The sequence below is a fragment of the Hermetia illucens genome, chromosome 3 (assembly GCF_905115235.1).
Source record: "Hermetia illucens chromosome 3, iHerIll2.2.curated.20191125, whole genome shotgun sequence".
NCBI classification, from domain to species: domain Eukaryota; kingdom Metazoa; phylum Arthropoda; class Insecta; order Diptera; family Stratiomyidae; genus Hermetia; species Hermetia illucens.
This window is the reverse complement of record NC_051851.1, coordinates 80,738,308-80,760,637: the sequence shown is the minus strand read 5'-3', so window position 1 is coordinate 80,760,637 and position 22,330 is coordinate 80,738,308. Positions and strand designations below refer to the sequence as shown.

The following is a 22,330-nucleotide window of genomic DNA, read 5'->3' as shown; positions in this document are numbered from 1 at the left end:
GAGATAGCATCATCTCAAGGTCAATTATCTAGGTTGATGAATCGTTTGCCAGGCTCAGTGCCCATGGCAGTTGTATAAATCGCAATGTAGATTATATTTTTGGTGTAATTCCACATTTCTTCGGCGATAGTAGTGGTCGCATTCGCATACATCAGCTAATTTCTTCTTTTTCTCTCAAAATTTTAACCATTTAATTCGATTTAAACGAGGGCTTAATGTGCACCACCGAAATGAACGAGCGATGCTAAAGTGAGATCATCATGACGGTCAAGAAATGGCGGCTTTTAATCCGTACATTGGAAGATCAGCAAGTCATGTAAATGTCTGTTCGTCTGTCTTTTTTTCTGCCGATAAAAGATGGAAGGCTTCAGAAGCTACCTTTGGCTCCTGGCAGACAGGTATGTAGTACCAAAAACCACTAAAACCACTTCCTTCTCCTTCCAATCTCCCCGCGGGACTCCCATATGATATTACGTCGCGCGGCTCGATCAGAATTTATTCTGCACTCGTGTTCACGTGCGTGATCCTCGGTCCCCAAATGTCGTGTGGCGTATCAATTGAAAGATCAAGATTAGTTCTTTCCAAAGCCGGTCTTAGTTTCAACATTTGTTGAAAAACCGCAAATGTAGCCCCGCAATAAAGTAATCATTTTTTTCACATATATTTCACAAATTTGTAGCAATATACATAGACGGTAGTATGAAATATGATATCGCCACGTTTGGCTAAAATCGTACTATTACTGACAAAGTTACAGTAGCTTAAAATTGTTTCTTCCGTGCAGATTTACTGCAACCCTAAACACTGAATACTAATATCACACTGAAGTGAATTCTCTGACATTTTAAATGCATATGCATCAAGGACCTTCGTACAAATGGAATAGTCTTGCACTCAAATATACTTATACGAGAAATACGCAAAACCGTTCATACCTGAGCCGTCAAGCTTGCTGTTTTCGATAGTGCCATTTGCAGAAACTCCTCAACAGAACATGCTGAAAAGAGTACAAAACTGCCTATAGGTCGTGTGTAAGCTCAAAATAACTTTCATATTGGCTTAAATAAAGCTAATAGCGGTATATTACCATATTTTTTGGAAATTAAGTGGAAACGTCCTTCACTTCATCCTAGAATCGTACAAATTTGCATTAATATAGGTTATCATATAAAGCATGATATCAACATATACTCAGTTACCAGTTATTTTCGTGGAAATCTACTAACAAAGTTATAATATAGGTCCAAGTTATCGTTTTTGTGAAAATTTATGCAATCTATTGTAAGACTTTCACCAAAGGGAATAGAAATGACATACTAAATGCCTAAAATGTACGAGCTAAAGACAAATATCAACTCAAGCGTTCAGCATCCAGTTTTCATGGTTATTCTAGTTGAGTGTATTACCTATTAATGACGTTCTGAATTCAACACGAATCTAGTCTACTTAACAATTCGTAGAGAAGAAAACCGAGGAAATCGACAACAATGGCGCATTGTTATGGATGATGCTCTATGCTTCGATTGGGAATTTACCGAAATCCATCCATCAAGCTTAAAACTGAAGTTACTTACTCTATGTTACAAAACTTCAAATCCCCAATCAATAATTCTGTCTGTCTTCTGCTGTCAACATGCTGGCCCGGCATAAAGTTCACGTCAAAATGTAAGATTTGAAGAGAAAATCACCCAACCGTCGATTTTCTAATTCATATCTTTTACCCCTTTAGGTACTCGCTCAACAGTTTTCCCATGGACAATTCAACCGGAACCACTTCACGAGTATCATTAATGACCCCTCCCAGAAGTCCTTCTATTCACATTCCATTATCCAGCTATATATCTTAAAACAGTAATTGAACACTCAATGTTCACAAGTTGCAGTTTTTCTAAAGCTACTTCTTGAACCGAATCCGTTCACTCCCAGGAGGAGATTCTTCATGCTGTGAGCATCCTCTTCCATCCTGTTCAGTTTTTCTATTGGTTTTTTGAACTTCAGTGCAGCATTTTTGAAGCATAACAAAGAAAATGATTATTACATTGAAGAATATTCAAATAAGTTTATAGGAGAATCGTCTGGGATGATAGTGGGTAGAAGTTGTGAAACTTTGGTACCTAGCGTTACTCACCGTTGCAGAAATTGTCACTTAAGGGTAGCCAAGCAGGCACAAAATTAAATTCTGAAAACATATGACAATACTTTCGTCAGGTGTGTAAAAATCAGATCAGTTCCTCAATTTAGCCCCAATCCAAGTATGCCAACATATATATTATACATATTTTATTAAATGCATCTATATTACAAGGTGAAGGCCCCTTCCCGAACATTTAACATACATATCAAATCGACTGATGGCGGTAACAAATTCTCCCATTCCACACCGACGCGGCTCCACTTCCCTTAAACTATTCCCATCCATTAGTGAAACTGATCCCTGCGGGATAGTTTTTTGCACTGGGGCAATCTTTTGTGAAGTTCGTTACATGATAAATCACATTTCAAGTGCGCTTAGTACTTGAAAATTGATCACCCGTTTTACAGCGCAAAATAACATCAAATGCTTTAGTCTATCGCCATCATCACAATATGTTACCCTTCCCAAAGCACCATGTTTTTCTGCCATTAGTTTGTATGTTCTTTTCTTAGCTTGCCTTCTGCTTCCCCAATGACATCATTTAGCCATTTATCCTATTTTCTCATCGTTTGCTTTTCAGGAAGACTCAAGTTTATGAATTTCACCGGAGACATGACCGTCCGAGTGGATACGTTGTCAGCATGGCTGGGGCAACTATTCATGTCCTTGTCGCAATTTGGATGCCAACAGAATTTTATGCAACGCTACGCCAGCATGAAATCCCTGCGCGATGTTAACAGGTAAGTGGAATTCCTTTTAAGCAAATGCTTGGCTACATACGAATTTGTAAATCATAGGTTTGTTAACGCGCTCAGAAATTGCTCCTGTAGAGCGTGACTTTACCGGACTATAAACTATTACCGTAATGGACCTAGACAGGAGCAATATATTCTACGGGCATATATACAAGGCTTTGAGCAGCAAAGCGAGCCCTCAGTCCCAGGGCAATTGCTGCTCATGAACAAGCATCCCCTTTGGTTAGGTCTTTTAAACGCTGATGTTGCATGTTGGCTTTTACTTTGCTTTATTTTTTCTGCGTTGACATTTGAAAGCGAAATAAATCTCTTTGCATATGAAATGAACGTTTGTAGATCGTTTTTCAATTGGAGCTTAAAATGGAATGAAAAGTCAGTAAAAGCAAAAGTTTCCGTTTCGTTACGTCACTAGCTAGCAGCTCTCCTGTAGCTTTTCCATGGATACTGTTCTTTTCTTTTGAAAGTTATCTCCAGCTGCAGGCGATTCCTGCAATTTGGTTATCACTTCACCAAAATAGGCAGATCACCAGTGGCTCATAAACGAAATAAAGGGGCCATTCCATTAAGGGACAGAAACTGATAAACTTGGTGCTGATAGTGTGATTCGCCTTAAAATGTCTTTGGAATATAAGATTATTGCTTTACGTTTTCTGCTCCCTGAGTGACCTGAATAATTGAATACTCATTAACGCCTTCCCCAGATTACTTCTCTGGTCGATGAAGCGGATGTTTTAATTAACATTCGAGGTCGCTTCTTGATCAATTTGAACAGCCAGCAATAAGCATTTCCTTGGTTTTTCTTAAGAAATGGGTCCTTTTGGATTCTGAAAATCTTCATAATTTCAGCTGCCTCTAATTTTCTGGAATCCCTTATTTGTTTCACTAGTCTTACATCCTCTTTTTAAATGGCGTGATTCACCCGGGCGATGTGCTCCGCCATCTACGATCTGAAGTCTGCCGTTCCCTTTTTTCGCCAACTTTGTCTCTTTCAAGTGCTCTCCGAAACATATTTACAATTTTCCTCTTGTTTGTGCCATTTATATTTCATTGCGATAGGCGTAGGAAATTTTGCATATTCCAAATTTGGCTATGTGGTCGATTGGGTGTTTGGTTTATCTCAGAAGAATTTCATGCTTGCTGTTTTTGTTACCGAAGAGGACGTCCAAGCTATGTTTGATCAGCTTTGGACTTGCTTACGGTGGATAATGTGATTGAGAAAGCAATTTTGTACTGATGAATGTGTTTGTTTGTGGTTTTCTGAAATTTCCAGATCCAATGTCTTCTGTTTCCCCTGCAATGACGGGCCTAAGTGTGGTAGTTCGTTCGTTTTGTATCTTCAGCAAAAAGGAATAAATTTTTTCAATTGCTTTACAGTGTGACGGCCAGCATTCCATAATTAAAAATATAATAGTTGTTTGAATTAGCTTCGAGATACTTTGTACATGTCAAGGGGTTGAAATCCACGAGTCGTTGATATATTATCAATTACCCAGCTACTGTCAAATCGATCGCATAGGTCCGTCAGCACCTAAATGTAGCTCCACTACAGTGCCTCGCCGACCTACGCTTGCACGCCTCTTTTTAGCGGGGAGACTTCAGCTCCTCACACATTATCTCAACGGTTGCGTTGGGATCACTTCAGCATCTGAGACACATTCCTCTTCCGACCTTATCTCTTTTTATCGTTGACATCTCTTGGTCTCTCAATGTCAAAATCGGTAAAAAATAAAAGGAAGCTTTTACTAGAGACCGGGATACTTCCGGCAGCAAAGTAAATTTATTTAGGGGAGACATTTTCTACTTCATATAAGGATATATAATCCATAATCAAAAATTCTAACTGTAAGGTATTGCCAAAACCACAAAATCTGTAAATGTCTAAAGCAGAATTGGCACACTTTTGAAATATAGAGTGGATGAATTTCAGCAGTTACTGAAAATGCTAACAATCACATCTCCTTTCATCTTTGCCACTGGATGCGGGATAAGCCTCTCACTACTCACACTCTGTTAATTATCCTTAGCGGTAAATATCAACGGTTTGCCGCGGCCGGTATAGGCTTACGACATTACGACATTTTCGCCCCGGTGCATGACGCTCAAAAGAAGTTCCGCGCCTTCCTATAGGAAATAAATAACCTGCCGGGAACTCAGCGAGTTCTCTGATCCAAGAGAGTCACTCTCACTGTCTGTCTATCTGGCACCTACACTTTCCTCCAAAACGGCTGAACCGATCCCAACGAAATTTCCCCCCAATTCCACGCATTTAGTAAGTGATATAAATTTACGTTGAGTTTAAAGGGGGACTCCCCATGTATGAAAGGGGGGTGTAATTTTTTTTCCCCGAATATAGTCATTCGGGTCTCAAATGAAAGGTCCTGATTAGTACCTTGTTTTTGACCTGAATTGTAAGGTGCGCGAGTAAGGAGTCACAATGTGGGATCTTAAAGTGAGACAGGACTCATTTTTGGAAACAACCTAACTCAAATCAAGGTGCTGTGTTTATATGAACCTACTCATATTAGATTACCAGCTTTTAGAAATTGCAGCAGCATAGAGGACAGGATGGGGCATACGCATGCCAAGTTTCGTGGAAATCTTTTTAATTTCGCGCAAATTTACTGCGTCTTACTGTGTATCAGTTAAGTTAACTTCTTCGGATTTGCTAATAATATTGATATCCTAATGTGAAGTGTATGAGGTTCACTGTTATCAATACAATGCTTTCAAGATCAAATTCTTGGTGTAAGTGGCTTTTTAAAAAATAGAGGGAAATGGAATTTTTAACTATGTACACACAGAATTGTCATACATTCATCGTTCCTCACATAGGGAAACACAAAACCTTTTATAGCTTCCGGTTTCCTGACTTGTTTTGCTGATAATTCACAAATATTATTTTGAACTAACCGAGGTGTTCTGTCATCTAGCGACAACCATTTGTACTGGAGTTGAGAGGGTTTTGCAGAATAATTGAGCTTTAAATACTTTTATCAATGGGCTATCAACTAAAAACGCTGGAACATTTGAGTTACTATACTTGTGCCACAAGGTTGCTATATATAGGTACTTAAAAGGAAAAACGATTCTCTCCATGTGTGACCCACTAGTGGAAAAAGGAATTATAGGAAAATTCCAGAGAGTTTGAGACAGAAAAGAGCCAACTTACAGCCTTCAAAACACTTCGCCAGTTGGGCATTGCTACTTCTTAGATTTTTAAGTTTCTCCCACTTTCCGGAGACCAAGTAAGCTCCTTCTTTCTAGTTGATATTAACCAAACCACATGAGAGCCGAACAAAGTTACTTGATAAATCATAATACAAAGAATTAATTATAGGTTATCAAAGACTGTGATGTTAGAAGCTTTCAAAAGCAGAATACTTACCGCGTGTTGAGAAAATGACGTTCAGACATCTCCTTTAGGATCAAAATACTATAAAAGACGATTTTATTGCTCGGTTGCACGATTTATTGCACGATTTGCGCACAGGTATTACTTAAGAACTGTACTCAGCATCGGTTCAAAAGAAACTGACGTTAGAATAACTGTTGGACTGCGCTCGGTATATTCTCACAAATATATTTTATTTAATGAATCCGTGCGAGTGTATAGAATTACTGCGGCTGTTGGGAAGGTATTGGAGATCCAGTATCTACTGATCATCGCGGGTAGCGTGCATGATGGCTCTGCTAATAGGCGGATTTGACAGTATTGAGGCCAAATTGAAGTCATTCACAGTTGCGAAGCTAACTCTAAAATCAATCCTACTAAAAATCGAGAGGTTTCCGCACAAATAAAACTTAGCCATTTATTTCCTATGCGTGAGTCCAGCGAAAACTAGTTTGATCACCTGGGATTCAGTTGATTGAGAGTGATGCGAAAAAGAAATATCTTCACAAGTAATCGAAAAACCAAACTACGTCTCTATATCGATAACTGGCGATGCCTAAATATTTCTTTGAAAAGCAAGCAAGCTCTAAGCCTCCAGAAGCATTGCCCTATTTACATTGCGTTTCTGGATCTAGAGAAACTGTTTGACCGTGAGCCACACGAACTCATCTGGTATGCTCTACGACAACATTTAGTGGCAGAAGAACAGCACCAGCTGCTCTGCCACGATCTGAAAAGTAAAGGTCGAAGTGGGGCGGGTGTATCAAAACCGCTATCAGCCAATGGAGAACCGCGTTGTGAAATTGCTTCACGCATTAACGCAACATGGATGAAGTGGCGTTCAACAATTTGTTTTCTTTATGATCGTCGTATCGAACGTCTCAAGTCTAAAATTTACCACTATATCGTCCTCCTTGCCTCCCTCTATGGTTCTAAATGTTGGCCGACTATAAAAGACAATAAACGACGTCTAGCATTAATGGAGACGGAAATGTTGCATTGGACTAGTGACGTTTGATGAAATCCAAAATGAGGATGTTCGCGATCGACATGGGGTTTCACCGATCGTGAAAAAATTGCGAGGGAAGTGTCTTCGATGATATGGACACGTAATTCGCGCTAACGAGAATTCACTTGCCAAAATTGGTCTGAGCATCGTAGTCAATGGTAAACGACCAAAGGGCTGCCCGATACAATGGGGGCTTGATATCCTGGATGAGGGTTTAAAAGCCTTGCGATTACATCCAAATCATTCTTTTCGGAAGGTACTAGAGGTACTGCCCCACAGAACTATATTCGGTGAAAAAAATTCAGACCCCCCTTTTGCATATGCGGGGAACACCCTCCCTTAAATTGTACGTGAAACTACTTTACTTACTGGGTGCAATGGATTTCACAGGTGTCACCTTTCTACGTTACGTTCTAAATTTCGTATCAATATGGGTAACTGTTTCTGAGGCAGAAGGTGTAACTGGCAGACAGACAGTACACCGATTTCAATAAGGATTTGAAATTCGAAATTTTTTTCATCTAAATCATCAAGTCCAGATCTATTGCCTCTAACGACTGACAATGCCACAAGGAATTATAACAGATTAAAATCCAAGGAAGAACAGCCTCTCCAGTTTTACAGAGCGACTTTGGAGTACAGCCTTAAGTGTCTCCGCCTCCTATTAAAATTATCAAATCTCCTTAGTCCTACAATAGACTGGGCATCTATGCTGCAATACCCCAAAGATAGGAAAGACAGAGTGTTTTTTAAACACAGAATGTCACTCCAATTCCTTCGATAGGCACGTCGATGTTGGTATTATAGATTTTTTACAGAGGTTTAATCCCCCAAAAGGAAATTAGGTAGAGGAAAACTAGTGAAAAGAGAAATATTTTGCTCGATCGTTGTTCGTGACCCGCGACAAGTACTTGGGGGCATTCAGATCTACATTTTCAATTCAGCCCGGGGTAAAGAAATCGAAGGGACAACGTTTAACTAGCTTGAACCGCAGTGGCACACTGTGACTACTATTTAATATTCAGTGAACCTAAAATTCAACTCATTTCTTAGCGTTTACGGAAAAGAATATGATACAGTTCAACACAAATAATTTAAAATAAATAATGACGTCCTCTGGCCTTATATTGTCATTATCTACTTGTGTATTCTTATATCGCCATAGAATCTAACATGACATCCCAATAAACACCCCCATCTGTGTAATATGATTCATGAAAAATTTATGATGCTGTGAAAACTGCGAAACATCAACATGAAGACAAGCTCCTTACAAGCTCAGGACAGACACGGCTTTAGATACACAACAAACTGCAAATTTTACACCATCCTTGATCTACCCTTCGAACTTTTCCGATTTTTTTTCTCATCAACTATAAAATTCCTGAAAATTTATGACCGTAATGTGTGTATGTATATGTTTTCATGAAGGATGCTGTTATGAACTTTGTGTAAAGTATGCAATCATTCAAATTGAAATTTCATGGATGCATTGTCTTATACTTTGTAAGAAAACACTTAGAAAGAAATGGACAATGTCCTTAGGAAAGGAGATGAACAGGCTTGAACAAATTGCTTATGATTTTTCTAGAATCTACAGGATTTGTGTGCGTTGCCGACGACACCGTTCGGGATGGAAGAAGACTGAATGATACGGGCAGAGCTAAGTTGGTTACATCTAAACCAAAGAAACTGCAATATTCCTTCACACTGAGTTTTCCTATATATAAACGATGAGAATAAATAGGAACATAGTCGAAATATTTGATGAATCGCATCGTTGCTAAGGTGCTAGATGTTCTCATTTATTAGCTTTACGTGAAACTCGCATCGACGCCTGCTCTAGATCTTAGCTCCAACGAATCATACCCAATTAAGCAGGATACAGAGAATGCGGTATGCGAAATGCAAATTCACTCAATTGCATTAATCTTTTCCTTTATACAATGAAACCATTCTATCTATTCGTACAACCGAAATCCCTATTGAGGAAAGATAATGCAAGCGAGAAGATGAATAGATGCATTAGGGTGATGCTGTGTGTCTAACTGGCCCATTTACTAAAGCATGAATTTGTACTCGGTCTGGAGCCTGCGGAGGCTATACCCTCCACGGAGATTTAAGCGATGATAGAGCACAAATAGAACTGAATTATACAGAAACATGTACGTATCCTCCTCGAGTCTTTGTGCATGATAAATTTCGGAAGTCACTGATCTGTTAACAACATTGTGAAGAAAATGAGTTGTACTTAGGAAAAGCAGACTGCAGAGTTGCCTCCTGAGAAATTAGCGTGTCGCAAAATTGGACTGCAGCCACTCCTCCCAATTTGCATCTGCTTTGTGTACTTTGTATATTGCCTAGTTTCATGAAGTCATATTGAATGGTGCCTCGAATATAATCGCTCTACATAAATTGACCAAATTCGGAGCTGATATCTCTAATATCGATCTTTTGACTACATTCTAGATAGAATACTTTGAGAGGATTATTTCTTCAAAATCAACGTTTATTAATATTTGTGTTTATCGTTCCATTGAAAAAAGTATTTCCACTTTGTCTTGCTGCCATAATTAGTTCCAGCGGATGGTATCCGCTTTTTCTCTATTTCATTAAGATTATTAATACTGCTGACTACTACGGTAAAAATTCCGGAATTTTCCTAAATTTAGATAGTCAGCCTCTCACACGTATACCCAAGATCGAATCCGTCTTATATCATGGACCTTTGCGTTTATTTTTGTGATTGTTCTGCTAGCGGTGCAGCACTTTAGAACCTCAAATCCAACCCCAAATACAAATTTCGGGAGTTGCCCATCTTCGGCTCGAACCTCTCCCTCTGCTGCGAAGGCTCGGGAAAGGGACCTCGGCTATACATTCCGGCCACCTTTCGCAAGGAAGTGTTCCACGCAGTTAACGATTTAGCGCATCCAGGCTTCAAGATGACAAATCGGCTAGTCATCGAGAAGTACTTCTGGCCCTCCATGAACAAGAATCCTGGGCCAAAGAGTGCATCGCATGCCAGAAGTTTAAAGTCTCCAGCCATGTAAGGAAAGAAGTGGGCTAACTCCCCCGCACTACCAAGCGGTTCCACACCATACACCTCGACATAGTAGGACCTTTGCGAGACTCGCACGGTTACAAGTATTGCCTTACAATCATTGACAGGTTTACGCAGTGACTTGAGGCAATACCTCTGAAGGACATTACGGCGTACTCTTGTGCCGAAGCCCTCTGTCGAGAGTGGATACCTCGTCCCTGCAGTGGTCATCACTGTCCAGGGAATCAAATTTGAGTCCACCCTTTTCTCGGAGTTAGGCAAACTCCTGGGTTTTAAACGCCAGCGGACTACGGCATACCACCCGCAATCCAGTGGGATGCTGGAACGTTGGCACCGGACGCTGAAAGCCACCATTATGGCACGCGACGACCCGTCCTAGACTCAAGCTTGCTTCTCGTCCTACTCAGCCTATGAACAACCCGCCTAGAGGAATTTGCGGCCAGCCCCGCGGTGCTGGTATACGGGGAGAACTCAAGGCTCGAAAGTGATCCGGTCTTCGACAAGAGATCCGGTCTCACAGAGTCGGAATTGTTGCGTGTGCTGAGGGACAATCTTCGATGCATCAAAGCCACACCTTCCACCCGACACTTGTCCGCACCTGTCTGTGCGCCCAAGGAACTGGACATGTGCACGCACGTCCTGGTCAGGAAGGATGCCGTCCGGAAGCCGCTGCAGCCTCCATATGAAGGTCCGTACCACGTTCTCGAGCGGGGAGAACATTTCTTCCAGTTTGAAACCGGAGGACATAAGAAAGCGGTCTCCCTATGCAGGTTGAAGCCCGTGTGCGCCCCAAAACAATGTCGCGTTCGCTTCGCAGAATGATGTGGAATGCAGTTCCGGGTTCGGTCGCTGAAACCCCTAGGTTTCATCTGGGGGCGGAGTGATGTAGCGCAGCAGGATTTGCAACATTCGAAATTTGTTTCGAATGTTGCGAATGCAGAACTCACCGCAAGAGTGGAGAGCCAGCGGTGAAAAAGTGCCTTTGGTTGGAGGCAGAGGGACCGCATGGAGAACAATCGGTCTCTTCTGCTCCAGCCTTCACCGAAGACACACGCGTAGTTCTGTTCCAGGTAAAGCAAAAGTAAAAGTTTTTTTTCCGGTACCGCCGCAGTTGTTTAATATATTTTTTTTTTATTCTTAGTAATGAAAAGAATAATATAAGTTAAGGTATTCATGTGCGCCGAGAAAAATTACAAAAAATCAATGAATGGAAGGGTGAAAAACAATAATTCTAATTCTAAATCTGAAGAGAACAATAAATCTAGTAAAACCAGATATATGTTTGAATAATATTGAACTATCTATGTAAGAGTTATAAAAAGCAGTTGACAAATTCTCTCGAATTCTTTTTCTGTTATCCCGCGAATATACAGTAGTGGTGAAAACTTTGGAAACTTCTCTGTGTTCAAAAATTTTCTTTTTGGGCTTAAGCTTTCTGTATATTCTTTCTCATTGATGTTATTGCTGTGAATTTACATTTTTAAAAAACAAAAAAATTCAGCAAACATTGGAATCGTAAAATTTTTAACCGCTCAAAACTTTGGTAACTTTTTTTTAACGTTGGATATTACAGTTTTTAAAAGATGCCTCACACTAAAACACGTTCAAATGAGATAAAGGAACTAACGATAAGTGCAATCGAGAATGGCAACACTTTATGGGAAGTCTGAGTATTTTTTGGTGTCACAAAATCTGCGCTAAGGAGAGTCCATAAAAAACCGAAGGAATGGGGTACGGTAGATCGTTCAAAAGGAGGTGGATGCCTAATTAACTTCACGAAATCAATGCGCAGATCCTTGGTTAACGCTGCACGAAACAATCTGCACAAAAATAGTACACATGTTCGAAAGAAGCTGCTGAATTTTACAATGTTCAAATATTGACACCAGCTGCTCATTGTCTTTTGCGGTTGTGAAACAATTGATTTTGACAAATTAATAATAACTTACAGTAAAAGTGGATTAATGGGATAACGGCCATCAAGAAAACCTTGGATTTCGAACAAAAATATGAAAGTTAGATAAGAAATTGCGGAAACTCATAAAGATTGATGATTCGCTGATTGGGGTCCCATTTTCGCGCGTCTCCTTTCCGTGATATGGAGCTCGTTTTTAACGTTAGATACAAATGGTACTACATCCTTTTATCTGTCCTGCGACAATAGCATTTGATCCACCAGGAAACACACGCTCGGAGTATTGGTGTTAACCGTTGCTCGCAAAGCGTCTGCAAAAGATTAATGCATGCTCTGCATCTTCTTCTGGGCCTGGACAAACTGGAGATGACTAGAACCAGCTTGTGCATGCATGCCTTTCGTTGAGATATTCCCTCGGGTCTGGCATGTGAACATTGATGTTGCCCTGTCCTCGATCTTCATGATTTTCACGTTATCATTGATTATGATTCTCTGGCCCACTTGTATAATAAGTAACTGACTGTGACTAACGCCGCGTCGTCGTACACTGTATGAGCGCAACAGCCTTTTTCTGATTTCTTGGGTCGTAGACGAGAGAGTAGAGCAAGACCAAACTGCAACAAGGATTCTTTTTTTCTGCATACTACACCCGCACCTTTCATCTTAGTAGTTATCGACCGTTACTCCCAAGTATATGACTGCCTCCCTGGTTCTTCTGGTCTGGTTTCGAACTCGCATTTCGATATATTCGAATTTTTCCGGCTTATTATTAGGACGTTTTAAGGTAAACGAGTATTACTGGGATCTCTTCATTTGCTACTGTTCCAATCGCGTGGACGTACTTTTTCACACAATCCACTTCTTGGAGAACATTTCTTCGTCAACGTACTTTTGCATGGTTTTTATAAACATGTCTAGTCTTGTGCGGCCAGCAGTTTTCACTGCTTTGTTCAAAATTCCATTGGATCGCGGCGCTTTTTAAGGTTTTGTATTAAAATCGGTTTACTGTTTGTCTGTCTGTCTATCTGCCCGTCACACGCATTCTTCTTGGAGAATGTAGCAGCAATTGACACCAAATTTGGTGGAAAGGTGAGAACTGTGAACGCTCGCGCATACAGTGAGTTACATCCTGTTACGTCGAATTTAAGAGGAGGTCCCTATACATGCAAAAGGGGGATATAAATTCTTTTTCACTTCTTTAGTACTTTCCGAAGCTGGTCTTAGTTTCGACATTTCTTGGAAAGGCAAGGAGTTCGGGGGGTCCAAATTGATCATTTATTTAAGGGGGCCATTCTCAGAAACTACCCAACCGACAAATCTGAAAAAAAAATCAAGAGGCTGCCACTATATGGTAGCTACGCATTGAAATACCTTCCATACCGATATCGCTTCAAATCAAGTTAATAATAGTATGTTACTATAATTTTCAGTAATTGGCTGCGGAACCCCCCTTAAGTTCATCCTAACAACACGAAATTTTGCAACAACGTAGGTTATAATATAGAGCTTGTTTCTTCCTACCTAGTTTAGTGGAAATCGCACTATTACTAACAAAGTTATAATAGGTCAAAATTGTCACTCCTTTGGAAATTCAAGATTTTGAATGTCAATATCACCCGAAACTTGATATTCTCACACTGTTCGGTACTAATGGGCCAAATTCACACTCAAATGTCTTTATAAAAGAAATACACAAAACCTTTCTTAGGTTTCCCGCCATGTTTATTGTTTAATTTCTTTCACACTTTGAGCAACTCATCTTCGTTGATACGAGAAATGATTTCTGTTTTGAATGGTTCAATCGCGGTGTTGGATTTTTGCGAGAAGGGTGTCTCCACTATTGATTTTAGCATTACTGGACAAATTACCTACGATGTCTTCCTCCGCTTTATTTAAGAGATCTCTACTCTGTAAGCTGTGCCCCAGAAGTTTACATCAGCATGCTTGCAGAGGTTAATAAAGCTTCTGCCTCCCTCAATTGTCTACACAGAGAGGGTTTTTCCCTCGCAAAAAATTCACCGGAAGTCCGAGGTTGTTTGGTGCAGGTGTACAGCGACAGAGACTTTTTAGTCCAATTTTAGAATGATTCCAAGTCTAATCGCACTACGAGTGATTGTTCACTGAAAGTTCCAATGTGATGGCAGTTTTTAGAGTGCAATGCGATTTTTCCACTCATTTCCATTTGCTTGGCCCAAATGTGCGAATCTTTTTAACCCCAGCAAGTGGAGGAAGGAAGGAAGGAAGGGCTAGGAATGATATGCTCTCGAATTGAAATCGTTAATCTGTAGTGATAATTTTTGTATATTTAAGCCGCATAATCCAATGTGAGAAAAGGAAATCTTTGCTGAGATGGCTATCGTGGGAACCGTCTAGGGCCACTGGGTAAACCCGTCGATCATTGTGCAATATTTGAATCTCTACGGTTCGGGCATTTTTTTAATGAGATGTATGTGCACGTAGTCAAATCTCTAATATATATCACGAAACTTAGCTGGCGTGAACATGATATGCTACTTTGGATTTTCGGCACGGTATTTCTGCACGTAGTTAAACCTCTGGTCTGTCTCAGGAAAGCTAGCTGGCGGAGAATAATATTGATAACTGTGACCGAGGCGAGTAATGAACTATATATTGCCCGCTGGTTCCAAAAAGGCGGTAATTTGGCGCTAAGAAATCAAGACGCTCCAAAAATCGTTGTAAAATTACATCTTGAGATGGGCTTTGCACTTATTGAACGGGGGGCAGCACGTTTTGTGAAGCAACTCCTTCGATATTGGAACAATGTGTATAACTAAAACCCCAAAACCAAATGAAAACATATATGCATTGGGTAAAGCTGTTTTTTCACTCCAATTATTTTATTACAAGGACAGCTAATTTGACATTAGGGCGCGGTAGACAGCGGGCTAGAAAAATTTGTTGTGGAATATTCTGCCCTCAACCCTCCACAAGGTGAGCTTCTATCACTTGAGAGCCTGCTTTTGGCAGAATCTTGATTCTCAAGTACCGATCGAGGTTAAGGAATATCACAATTGTGCAGTGTTACGCACCACCGGCGATTTTCTAACTAGAGGAGAAGAATGTTTTCTTTGAGTTCGTAGTTCAGGAGAGGCTTCCTACGAGTTCTATCGGAATGGGAATGTGTAATCTGAATTCCAAGATCGGTGGGAATTTTCTCCCGTGCGTGATTGGGAAGCGTGCATTCGAGGACACTATCAACAACAGTAAAAGTTTATCGACTTCTGCTTCTTTCGCCACCAGATTTAGGAACTGGCATCTGTACGCTCAAAACCAAAGTAATACTGACATCAGTCCCAAAAAGTACCATCAGCTGATGGTCGTTTATCTTGGCTGTGTGTGGCGGCTGCAATAGTGTAAAACGTTGGCCCCACAAAACTCAATACAGACCATCTCCGCAAGCAAAGGACACAATCTCTGAACAACCCGCCCGAGAAAATGAGCATGGTAGGGATGAAGCTTTTAGCAACTGGAGGTTAGATCTCTGTCGTAAATTAAATAATCGTTGCCATCAATTTGTTTAAACGAAATAAAGCTAAGTAGGAACTCTGGGAGCTTTCTCCATTTATACCTCCTAGTGAATAGAAGTAGTAGCGTAATTGTCAAGATTAAATCATCTAGGAAGGCATCAGAGAACACCTCAAAAGTTTGACCGAGGTTGAATTGGTTTCCGATCTGAATCCTTCTGTATTTACCATATTAACACCTCTTAGATTCTTGTGGAGCTGTGAATGGCGCTTAGTTCGCCTCGTCACCTACTTTTTAACGATGCCAGCATGGGGAGCAAATGCATTTGGAATAATTTACACAGAGCAACATATGATGGCCCAGACTGTTCTACAGAATGATAAAATTTTAGTCGAATCTGATGTCCAAAGCGCAGTCTTCAAGGGTGACATATTGTTGCCGATATTTTCTCCCCGTTATCGGTGGCGTTTTTCTTGCCGGTACTCCGACACAAGAAAACCAAGTCTTGTTATTTAATTACCGCCCCATTGACAGCGACGGTGCATAGCCATGGTTGACGCGCTATCCCCCACATAAGAGTTTATGGCAACCATAGATGTGTTGACTCCTTTCTTTGGAAAATCTTCCCGGCTTTGTTCGCATCGATTTACAACAGCTTTACAACATTTTACATACTATACCTCCAATTTACCACTTTAATTGCTACTGGCAACTGTTTTTCCATTCCTTTTTTTCCATGCCAAATGAAAATAATGTCTCCCACGATGACCTGTTCGGAGCGACCTTAGCATGATTGGACCCTGGCGGGCCCTTGAAGTATACCTTAACAAACACTCAAATTCGTTTTACCTTCGAATGCAAAGGATTTTCGTCTAATCACAGGATTTTTATTTAAACTCATGATTATTACGCTCCACTGACTGTGAAATGATTCCTTGAACCTCCTTTTGATGTTTCAACATCTCTAGAAATTGGATCAGTTGCTTTTACTTGAATTCATATCCTTCCATGCCAACTCTCGCAAGGCTTTAATTTTCAGGAACAGCTCACTTTCTCCTTCATCTGCACATCCTTATTGACTTCTGTCTAGTTGCTCCCGTGTACACTTTAAAATTTTCCAATAAATTTTCAATAAACTATTTTTCATTATCTTTTTCATTTACAGAGTCCTCATGTCCAACATCCCAGTAATTATTGTCTTCTTCTCCCTGTCATGGATAGCTGGGATGGTGGTCTATGCGGTGTACGTTAGCTGTGATCCATTGGCAGCCGGCTATATTACAAAGCCTGATGAAATTCTACCGTTCTTTGTCGAAGATCGACTTTCCTTTATTCCCGGATTTTTAGGTATTTTCATGGCAACGTTGTTCAACGGAGCGCTAAGGTATGTGGAATGTATACAAAAGGACGAGAAAATTTTCCAAAATATTTTCTTGAAAGAGCACCCACAAGAGTGCTTGAGTGAAGCATTCGATACAGTGATGTAGTGAAAATCGAAAACGGAGAAAATTTTCGGTGGCTTTGAGTCGAAAGTTAATTTGTGCGCAAGGAAGCCTATAGGCGTTTGAAATGGAATAAATCTCAGGTCAAATACCGACGAAATCAATAAGCATGTTCATATCAAACATTGAGTACCTCCGCCAGGACGAAAAAATCGATTGAATACAGAAGTGAGCAAAAGCGGTTGCAGAGAGTGAAAGTACCCGCGGAACTTCTGAATCCTAAATCGATACCACTAAGTGGCTTTGGCTGGACGAATTTAGCTTTCTATTTTGAAATAATTTCATTTCGAGGTGACTCAAAACTGGTTGATTTGACTATGCTGCCGACATTGTAGGTGCGATAATAGAAAACTGCTAGGTATTCCCTACATCACGTTCGAGTCAAAATTACTTATGCGTCATTCCTGAAGCCTCTCAAACTCGATCGTTTTTTAATAAACGAAATGAGTGTAGCGAAGGTTAATTTCCTTTTCATCCCCAAAATATGTATATTCATTTTGCATTTTCTAAACGTTTATACTTCTCTATTCAATCGTGTTCGCCGGGATAGCTTGAACGTGTCGAATCTCCAATCGCTCGCTACCGTTGTCTGGGAGGACTTCTTGTCGCAGATGCCCCAATTCAAAGGACTCAGCGACAAGCAACAATTGAGCATAATTAAGGTAGTAGGAGTAATTTTCGGAATCTTGACGATGGGCATTGCTTTCTGCGTAGGACTATTGTCTGGCGTAATTGAATCATCCATGCTGGCATTCTCCGCAACATCTGGACCGCTGCTTGGTGTCTTTGTGCTGGCTATGCTTATTCCGATCGCTAATTGGAAGGTAATGATATTCTATAAACTTGCTATCTCAATGTTTGTTTAATCAAGTGTCCTTTATTTCTTTCATTAACTTCGCCTGAATCTGCTGATTCTAATGATACTTCTCCAAATCTTCGTGACCGCGTCCCTTCGAACATTGCTCCGGCTGTGGACGTTCACCAACTAATTGTGCAAAATCATCAAATGAAATCGAAACCACACATTTAATTGGAATCTCCTGGAAAATGTTGACCACTTGTGCTCCGTTCAAAATGCGACACCTTCACTACATCCTGCACGGGGCGCTTGCTGACAATCCTGAACCCGGAAAATTGGAACACGTTTTCTACTTCGTCTTGGTGACGACGAATCTCAATTTACATAGGGAGCGTCAGCCGGCATGATTATTTCGCATATTTTAATAATTTGGCTAACGTTCGGTAGCTTCACTGTACCCAAGCCTCCAAATTCGATGCTGCCAACGTCAACTGAGGTAATTATTCAAATATTCAAATCGCAAAGTGTTGAATAATTGCGGGGAGTTCTGCGTTAAGATTCTCCTACTTTCATGGACTGCCACGACGGCGATGTTGTTCGGCTAATGAATCCTTTCTTCTGTAATCAACCCTTACCCAATGCTCGAGTTCTAATCCAAACTCTCGTGTCACTAATTCAATTCTAAGTTGATTAGAGTTTTGAATTTCTCTCACCCCCGCCACCCGACGTTGTTGTTTCGTGCTGAACACAGTGTGTGGGTTACATGAACTTCGCAGACATGTTTGTTCTTTTGTTCGGCAGCGATGGTAATGACGGCGTTGAAATCATTGTCATTATTTAAAATGGAAAAGGACATCGACGGGGCTTCTGAAGAAAAGCAATAGCAAGGATTAAGAAATGATTCATTAGAGCGAATTTCCGTCCGCTTGTGTCTTGATTTTGATGCTTGAATCCCTTGAATTGTGTAATTTATTAAATTTTTCGTATTTTCCAGAGCTGTGACGCCTTCAACTTTTCTTCATCGATTTCCAAACCTGCGACGTCGTGGCTTGTGTCTGATGTGCCGAAAGAGGCACTTTGGTCTTTGAACGATACATATACAACTACACAGCCACCTATGCCAGAATTGTAAGTACTTTAATTAATAGCCGTCAATTTAAATAAGTTCCGTAACAGGAATTATTATATAAAACCCAAAACCTCAGGTACCGGGCTTCTCACACTTTAGATGAAGGTAACTCAAAAACCTCAACTCTCTGCCTATGTAAGACGTTGTAAGGTTCGCAAAAGCCCGCGAACGTAGCAAGCGGGAGACAGGTGAATAAGTGACTTTAGGGGGCGGTGGAGCGGCTGGAGCAGCAACTTTCCCCTCCAGACTAATCTAACCAAGCTCTTCAAAATGATCATTAACTATTTTTGTTGTTATTTTCATATAAACCTGATCATTTTGTGTAGTAATAAATGCATTTATAGCGCTTATTTCTGGTTAAAGCGCAACATTGTGCATGAAAATGCTGGAATATATTGCGGCTGAGGTTAGATGTCAGTCCAAAAAACGCGGCTGAGCCGGTGCTTTGTTAGAGTAGTTAAGTTGATTTGAGTTTGGTGTGGCGGCAAGCGCACGCGTTCTCAGGCGTTATTAGTAGCAATCTTTTCTCCCAATTCTCCAAACACAAAAAATACAGTGCTAATGATAGTATGGTTTAAAAAAATCTACACGAATACTAGTGGGCATGAAATTTTCACGCACGAAGCCTTAATCAAGGAGTTTGTTCAGGACCGCGGTTAAAAGGGCATCGTTGTTTTGTGAATTGGGAATAAAATATAAAATAAAATTTGCATTTGTGGGGTTTCGAAATTTTTTTCCTGAATTTCGGGGGAAGTCGAAATGGGCCCATTTTTTGATGATATAGATCGGATTTTCACTAGTTCACACAGTTGTGCAGGGTGTTGAAGCCTCCAGACAATGTGAACAGTAGCAAGGATAAATTAGCTGTTTTTAAGTTGTAGAAACAATTCTCATAGACACCGGTATTTCGGTCTTACCGAACCGTAGGATGGAAAGTTACGAAGATGGATAGTGAAGATTAGTACATTTATCTGCAACAGTATACTTTTCGGATCACCATCACGCTTAATGGAAAGTAATCCGATCTATTGTGGAATAGTTACGTATGGCAATCTTGTCCTCCCTAATTTTGAAATCCCACGCTCCACGTTACACTGTTCAAATTTTCTAATGCGAAGGCAAAGTGATAGGCAACAAATCGAAATCAGGAAATAACGAAAAGTATAGGAACCTTAGCTACATTAGTTCCAATTATGTTGAGATTTGAAGTCTTGTGTAAAAGAAAACCACATTAAAATTGGTGTACTCTCTATCCGTTTGTCCGTCTGTCTGTCTGTCACACACATTTTTCTCAGAATCGGTTATACTAATTGACACCAAATTTGATGGGAAGGTAGGAGCTGTGAATGCACACGCATACAGTGAGTGGCATCATTCTACGTGGAATTTAAGAAGGGGTCTTCATACACGGAAAAGGTGGGTGTAAAATCGTTTTCACTGAATATAGTCGCGTGTTGCCTCGATTAGTACTTTTACAAAGGTGGCCTAAGTTCTAACATTTAATGCACAAGGGGGAAGAGGCTGAAAAGTGATCATTTCTTTCAGAGACCCATTCACAAAACCTACCCAACGGAAAGTCTCGAAAAAATCACGAGGCTTCCGAATAGCCTCCATACGGATATCTTTTCAAATAAAGTTGAAAATACTATATCGCTATAACTTGTAGTAATTGACTTCAAATCCTCCTAAAGTTCATCCTAGAACCATGAATTTATGCTAGAATATATTATATATATTCGTACCAAGTTTCGTAGATATCGCACCAAGCTTCGTAGATATCGCACGCTCACAGAGTTATAATAGAAATTTTAAACGCCAGTAGCACACGAAAATGAATATTGTGTTATATAGGCATATACATTACGTCCTAGGTACTGATGGGACAAATGTCCACTCAAAATGTTTTTATATAAGACACACACAGAACCTTCCCAATCTGAAACGTCCGGCTTCTGGTTTCCTGACTTGGTTTATGTTCCTATTTTTATTTATCTATACGTTATTCGTTTCAGTTCATGGTTCTTGTACTGTGTAAAACAAAACCTTATTAAAATCGGTTAACCGTCTGTCTGTCTGTTACATGTAATTTTCTCGGAAACGGTTATAACTATTGACGGTGGAAAGGTGGGAACTGTGAAGGCTCACACATACAGTGAGTTACGTCATTCTACGTTGAATTTGAGGGGGGGTCCCCATATATGGAAAAGGGGGGTGTACAATTTTTTTTTCACCATGTGTGTTTCCGAAACCGGTCTTAGGTTTAAAATTTGTTGGAAAAGTGGAGAGTGCGGGGAGCTGAAATTGATCTTCACTTTAACGGACCCATTCTCAGAAACTGCCCAACCAAAAATTTGAAAAAAAAACAAGAGGCTGCCACTATATGGTGCCTAGGTTCCGGAATACCCTACATACCGATATCTTTTCAAATAAAGTTAATAATAGTATATTACTATAGTTTTTAGTAATTAACTGGAAAAATTCCCTTAAATTCATCCTAGCACCTGCATAATCCTATCAAGTTTGGTGGAAATCACACTGTTACTAACAAAGTTGTAATAGTTCAAAGCTTTCGCTTCTTTGCATATTCAAGGCTATAAATGTGAATATCACTCGAAAGTAAATACTCTCATATAATATATGCATATATTATGGAACTTGTAGATGCCTATGACAGCATAGTCAGAGTAAAACTGTACACAGGCATAAGGAAATTCGGTATCCCGACGAAATTGACAAGACTGACTAGACTGACCCTGACCAATGTGCGAGGGCAGATAAAAGCAGCAGGATTACTCTTAAGACCATTCGACATCAACAACGGTTTAAGACAAGGGGATGCCCTATCATGCGTCCTCTTTAACCTGGCCCTGGAGAAAGTGGTCAAACGAAATCAATGAAGATAGGAGACTGCAACTTTGAGATCGTTGAAAATGTATCTTATCTAGGGTCGAAAATCACAACTGATAACAGGTATAACGATGAAACCGCGAACGGTTGTTGGCTACCAACAGAACCTATTTGAGTTTACAAAAACTGTTTCGCTCGAAACGTCTTACCATAGGGTCAAAGCTCTTATTGTACAAGACTATGATCTTGCCAGTCCTTATGTACTCCTCGGAGACTAGGGTTTTTAGCAAAAAAAACTACGA

The 22,330-nt window shown here is 40.2% G+C and overlaps 1 protein-coding gene across 4 annotated transcripts in view; it reads left to right on the top strand.

Annotated features, from left to right (window-relative positions):
- Positions 1-22,330, top strand: part of LOC119651575 (sodium-coupled monocarboxylate transporter 1) — a 301,298-nt gene that overhangs the window by 268,045 nt on the left and 10,923 nt on the right. For all 4 annotated transcript variants that reach the window (XM_038055213.1, XM_038055211.1, XM_038055212.1 and 1 more), the window contains 5 exons: positions 2,715-2,874; positions 16,917-17,135; positions 17,804-18,077; positions 18,441-18,548; positions 19,047-19,180. In XM_038055213.1, coding sequence (XP_037911141.1) covers positions 2,715-2,874; positions 16,917-17,135; positions 17,804-18,077; positions 18,441-18,548; positions 19,047-19,180 — 895 coding nt within the window. The remainder of the gene's footprint in view (positions 1-2,714; positions 2,875-16,916; positions 17,136-17,803; positions 18,078-18,440; positions 18,549-19,046; positions 19,181-22,330) is intronic.